The sequence below is a fragment of the Struthio camelus genome, chromosome 9 (genome assembly GCF_040807025.1).
Source record: "Struthio camelus isolate bStrCam1 chromosome 9, bStrCam1.hap1, whole genome shotgun sequence".
In the NCBI taxonomy this organism is placed as follows: domain Eukaryota; kingdom Metazoa; phylum Chordata; class Aves; order Struthioniformes; family Struthionidae; genus Struthio; species Struthio camelus.
Window position 1 is genome coordinate 3,723,432 of NC_090950.1, and position 6,201 is coordinate 3,729,632.

Genomic DNA, 6,201 nt, shown 5'->3' on the forward strand with positions numbered 1-6,201 from the left:
ACCCCTCTTACCTCAATGTCAAGTACTTCCACTGTGTTGTCCAACATCTTTATTTTGATCTGTAGATCCTTCTCATGCGTTTTGGCAGATGATAACGCCATTGCAGTAGTGAGATTCTGTCCTGGCTCCAAGGTACTCACTCCGGTATTCTTCTGGACACCCAAACGAGAGCCAGGAGTCTGCAAAACTCTGTATGTTCCTTCTATCTCTCCCATTTTTCAACAGCGAGCAAAATCTAAAAAAAAAGAACTAGAAGAAAACAGAGAATTACCGCCTGAAAGATAGTTTTCCCACCAACAGCCCATATGACAATGTTATCCAAAGAGGTATAGTTACATGTGAAGTCCTTATTTAATGCTCTTCATCCCACTATCAAAGTCAGCAAAATTTGATCAAATTCTGGCCAAAAAATCCAGCTGCTAGAAAGAAAAATAAGTGGCAAGGCGAGAAAGAAAAAAAAACCTCTACTCCAAAACACAGTTAGGAAACAGGATATTCAAATTAGCCAACTGTAAGCTCCCTCCCTCTTTACACACTGGCACCTTTTAACCTCTTGACTGATGAATTTTTCTTCCAATTTAACTCCCGAAACAAGCCATCTGAGCAATGGTGACAGCACAGGAAAAAACCATCTGGAATAGACAGTCAAGGGTAAAGTAGGACTCTTCCTTTCAGTGGTACCTAACCATTTGATTGACTTTGCAATGAAGTCAGACCACACCCTGAGATAACAGGAACAACTAACTTTCTTCATCCCTTAAAATGATGACTCATGCAAAGTTGTAACTATTCCAACCAATGCTGGCAGTTCAGAGCCCTCATAATGTAGATTTCTGCAGCAGATAACAGTTCCAATCTTATTAGCAAACCTGCACTGTACCCAGATTAAGTCACAGTGCAAAAATCTCAATTACCAAAAAACACTGTCGATCAAGTAGGCTAACCCCTATACGATGTTCCTTACTTTCATGGTTTGGTAGCAATTGTTGCAAGTAGGGCAAACGTTTAATTTGACACGGAGGGGAGAAGGGGGATCAAAGTTGATGTCTGTACTCTAGCCCAGTTCTACAGTGCCAAACATTTGCCGCCACGCGCTGCACAAGAAAACAGGGAACAAGCCTCTCAGCAGTTTCCAGTTCTCGGGCTGCTAGTCTGTCCTAGGGAATAATACACAACCTCTCACCTGCTCTAAATCACACTATAAACAGCAGCTTCAAAGGGCAGCTCTAGCAATTAGGGACTCTTTTAGCATACCAGCACTCCAATTTTTCCTAACCGCTCCTGTGGTACCAGGAATTGCAATGGCTGGGTACACAGAAAGAACACGGTAGAGTCAGGGGTGGCCACATGATGGCTCAACAAACAGTAAATGAGTTGCAGGTGTTTCAAATGCTCTGCTCTCTGAAAGCCTGCATGCTCTTGCTTCTCAACGTGCTTCTCCCTGGTTCCCTCGCACCATGGGAGTGGTGGCAGTCTTTCCACAGATTGTAGCAGAGTCCATTTGAATAGGAGGCACACATGCTCAGGCTGCAATGCGTCCAACATAGCCGCTCCCCTACGCTCACCCCTTGTATTAAGTAACCGGCAACAACCTGCAAGGCTCTCAGTACAACATGCACACTGAAACCCATAGGTTCCTCCATGCTTTTGGTTGCGTTTCCTAAATTCCACACTATGTCTGAACAATCAAAGGTTTGTGGAAACTCATGTTTGGACAGTTGGACATAAAATGCCATATCACAAAAAGCAATGAAATGTTAGATACTTGTTTTGTAATAAAGTGCTTTGTCTAAAAAGGAGAAAAGCAAATCATGAAAACATTCCCTTCGCCTTCTATGCTGAGTAGGCAGGAAGCTTGCTCTGTGGAGTTAAATGGGGCGAACCTTGAAATGTCATTTAAAATTAGTGCTTTTTTTTAAGGTTTTAATCCTTGTGATTGACAAGACCGGTCAAACATCATCTTCCTGACCTGCAGACCAGTGAATTTCTGCCTCCCCCCCCCGCCCCCAACACACACTTTGGTTTTTTTCTTCTCCTCTCTCCTCCCTTTTTCACCTATAGGGTGAACTTCTCAGCAGGAGTGTAGACAGATGCCTTTGTAGTCAAATTACACCTACCAAAAGGCTCGCTTTGTTTAGTGGCCTCTCTCAGAACTCATGAGAGTACTTCACGGCCGGCCCGACTAGCACAGTTTGAAAATCATCACAGTAAGATAACGTCAATCTTTCTGCCAGCCACACATATGGCAAGAAAGCATTAGAAGGATGTTCCCAACCTAAGAGTACACATACACTGCCTACTTAGCCGACCTACTAGTTTTATTAATGACAAATTAGGAGAAAGGTTTTCCTAACACTTTGTTTTGTTATATTATTTCAGCACACTTCCTTGTTCGTGTGACCACTTATACACAGCACAAAAGATAAAACTTATAGAACGTAAAATTTAAAAAACACAACAAAATCAGCAGACGTACTTGCACAGGCAACATCTCTAACTGCTAATCCGTAAAGAAGCCAGAGCTCAGTTTCATAACATCGCTTTGAGACTGTGTCATTTGCAAGTACACTAAGTTTTTGCTACTGCTATTCAGAAACTTCAAGTGACTGAAGTCACAACAGAACCACACTGACGATTACCACTCCATAAACACATTCAAGCTATTAGAAGGGACAGGCACTTCAAAAATTCAAGACGAAAGAGACCTGAACAGTGACAGCTATGGAGGCAAAAAGAAAAACAAACAAACAAAAACTTCAAGCAGACAGAAGGGGAGTTAACAGCCACTTCTGCAGCTTCCATTTCAGTTGAAGCTAGTTGGTTCTGGAAGGCATACAAGGCAGACAGCTCAACTCCAAACTAAACTAAAAGTTCCTGGGTATTTTTACTCACTGCAGTGACAAGCCAGAAGGAAAAAAAAAAAAAAAAAAAAAAAGTCATGTCAAATGGAAATAGCAGACGGCAAAGTCCTTCCTCACAGGTGTTAACAGGAAAAGTGAATTCAACTGGGCACAGCCTCACACCTTGCTAATGACACAATCCTAAAAATATTTATCCCTGGACTAGTCTCCAGCCAGTATATATTCAGTAGATTTTTAAGGTCTAAAAAGCATCCTGGCAGAAAACACAACATGTAGAAGCCACGCTTGTCTAGAGAAGACTTTCCTTATTTCTTGTGAAACATTTGTGAGCGTCTATTTCAAATGTCGTCCTTTTCTAGTACGTGGTACTAACGCTGTTACAACCACTCAAAAAAATCCCCAAACGCCTGGCCTACTGCAACAGCCCCTAAAACTAAGAGTATGGGGCAGTACTAACCAATCCAAAGCTTGAGTCAAACTGCAACTGCTGAGAAGAGACACTCTACTTGCAGAGCAGTGTCCAACAGCAAGCAAAAGAGAGCCTCCCACTCCAGGCAAGCCAGAACAAGGTCTCATTTACATTTACACCAATATAAAATGCAATGTCACCGTAACAGTAACAGTCATAAGAAAGAGATCTTCCTTATATTCCCCCACCTTAAACTTCTTTGCATTGAGTGCTTATCCTGGTAACTTCCCTTAAACAGGGACTTGCAATCAAACCAAAAATCAATCTCTCTCGTAGCAACAGAAGGACCATCACCCTCAGATCCAAGTAATTCTGAAGGAGCAGCTAGTAACAAAGCTCAAAAAGTTTAGCTAGCTATGTACTTGTTGTTGTCTTTCCGAAATCGCTTCAAAGATGCAATGAATTTTAGCTTTCCCTCTGATGGAATAAACCCACTTTTCAGAAGCTAGACAGTGCCTTTCAGCTAGCAGTAAATCTGTAAAGATAGCTTATACCTGAGGATATACCTACGCAAGATACTCATTCGAGTACAGTATCTTTTGGTCAATGACTAAGACACGGCCACTAAGATGCTTCATCCTTAGCCTATAAGGAGCTTAATACATAGACCACTAGTCTGAAGGAAACCAAATTTCCCCGATGCCAAGTATGAAAAGGGTAATTCACGCCTCCCACATGTAAGGAATTCCACAGACCTACTGATTGTGAGATACCTTAAGGACCAGCGAGGAAGTACTCCCAGCAGGAAACAATGCAGCTTTCTGGGATAGTCCCAAAACAGGTCCCTAAAAACCATTGCTTTCAGTTCACTAGAAGCAAGGTTTAATCTTTCGCTATTTTTGCTAGGCAATAACCACACGTAAAGATTACTATACATCATTTCCTAGCAAAATTGCCAAGTCAACACCAACTGATGCTTCAGGAGTCCAACAAGTACAACGAAAAAAGAGGAAGGATACGAGTCAGTCACATCAGGACAAAAGACCCTCTTATGGATGCACGTGGCTATCCTCGTAAACCCAAACTCTTCACTTTCACTACAAACACTATCCCTCATCATTACCATTTAAAGAGTCTCATTGCTCTGTCCTGTAATCGTGTACTTCTGTGGTTAAAAGCCCGATGTACTGGGTGACCTCAACCTCTAAAGTTTCCCCAAAAAGACATGGAGGGATATATACAGGGAAGGCAGAGAAGGACCACTGGTCCTGAGAAGTCCCTGAGAAGTCAAAGGGATGAATGAATGCTCAGAGCTCCTAAACAGAACTGAAATACTGACGAGCAAGGATATACGCTCCTCTCCTTAGGAGCGACCACAGGCCCTAAGAGCACTGCCTAAACAAGAGGCTTTGAAACCTGACCATTTCAGGAACCCGCTCAGTTGGCAGAACGCTAAATTTCAAAACTGAGGTTTTAAATCACAGCTACGAGGAATAACAAATTAAGTGAACTTACTAATTTCTTCCCCATCACCTCTGAGCACTCTGTATGTCCTGTCCAAGGCCTGTTCTAGTTGCTCTCACTCCAGCTTCTGTTTGCAATACTCCTTTAACTGATTAGAGGAAATCATTTGTGATAAAGTACTACTCCCTCACGTCCGAGTCCTACCACCAGCTCAAAAGCCCTGCCACCAGATTACCACCTACAGGCTTAACCACTCTTCTGTATGGATTCTTCTCTTGAATATCTTCTTTGCTTCTACTTGCACTGAAAATACTTAACAAGACGGAAGAAAAAGGTATTAACTCCCTGCAAGAGAACGACAACTGCAACAGCAAAGAGAGAGTCACGTAATCCTTTCACGTCTCACCTACAGCAGCATTTCAAGGGAAGCGGGAAACAACACATACAAGAATGCATGCAACTAAATGCTACTGCACATGACAAAAATCCACCTTCCTCCCACTATCCCCCAGGCCTGCCTCGCTCCCTAATCTGACCTCCGCTACAACCAAGCATTTGAAGCAAGAAAAGGAATCAGCCAAAGAGCGACTACCAGCGTCCTTCTCGGCAGTTTCAAGTGAAAATAAAAACCGCAGCCAACGAAGTTAAAGGCCGCAACGCATCAAGTAAAGCTAGCAATACCTTTTGGATAAGCTATAGCACAGCTACTCGGCAACGACCTCACAGAAAGCGGCACGACGAGCGCGCCGGAGGTCAGTCTCAGCGAGGCGCAGGCGCAACGGGCTAGACAGGCACGAGGTAGCAGGCGCGCAGGTATCTCCAACACCGCAAAGCTACTCGGGCACGCTAGCAGCGACGCAGGCGGAACAACTCTGCCTGCCAGCAGGAGGAAGGCTGAGGGCGGCAGGCTCCAGGCAGGCAGGCGAAGACTGCAAACAGCTTTTACCTCTTCTTAACAGAAATCCTGACCGGCCCTTCAGCCGCCGCCGCGAGCTGCCGAACCGCCCTCTCCAGCTCAACCCTCGCGTGAAAAACACCTCGGGAAGGGGCCAGCAGTTGCCGAAGCCGCTGCGGGCAGCGGAGGGGGCCGAGGGGGCGGGCAGCCCCGGCGCCCAGGCCGCTCGCCGCGAGGGGAGGACGGGCCCCCCCGCTCCCCGAGCCGCGGCCCCGCCGGGCCGCCTCGCTCCCCCCACCCCCGCAGCCCGGCCCCACGCAGCCCGGACGGCCTCCCGCCGGCAGGCGCCGCGCGCTCCCGTCACGGCGGCTCGCAGCCCGCCGCGGCCGCGCTGAGGGAAGGCAAGGGAAGGGAAGGGAAGGGCAGGGCCGCGCCGCGCCGCGCCTCACCTCCAACGGCCGGGCGCGAGCCGGGCGCCCTCCGCCGCGCGCCTCAGGCGGCCATGGCGCGCCCCGTCCCCGCGCTGCCCGCGCGCACTGGCCCAGCGCCGGCCCCAGGGCCCGCCTCGCCCC

At 46.7% G+C, this 6,201-nt stretch overlaps 1 protein-coding gene across 5 annotated transcripts in view; it reads right to left on the bottom strand.

Moving 5' to 3' along the window:
• The window catches only part of FARP2 (FERM, ARH/RhoGEF and pleckstrin domain protein 2), a 92,269-nt gene extending 86,068 nt beyond the window's left edge, over positions 1-6,201 (bottom strand). For 4 of the 5 annotated variants that reach the window (XR_011142746.1, XR_011142747.1, XR_011142745.1 and 1 more), the window contains exons 1-2: positions 6,079-6,188; positions 12-249 (exon numbers count right to left, since the gene is read on the bottom strand). Coding sequence is in view for 2 of the 5 variants with exons in the window: in XM_068953740.1 (XP_068809841.1) it covers positions 12-215 (204 nt within the window). In the remaining 3 variants the exon portion in view is untranslated. Of the gene's footprint in view, positions 1-11; positions 250-6,078 lie in introns of all 5 variants that reach the window. The other variant, XM_068953741.1, reaches the window with a different exon arrangement.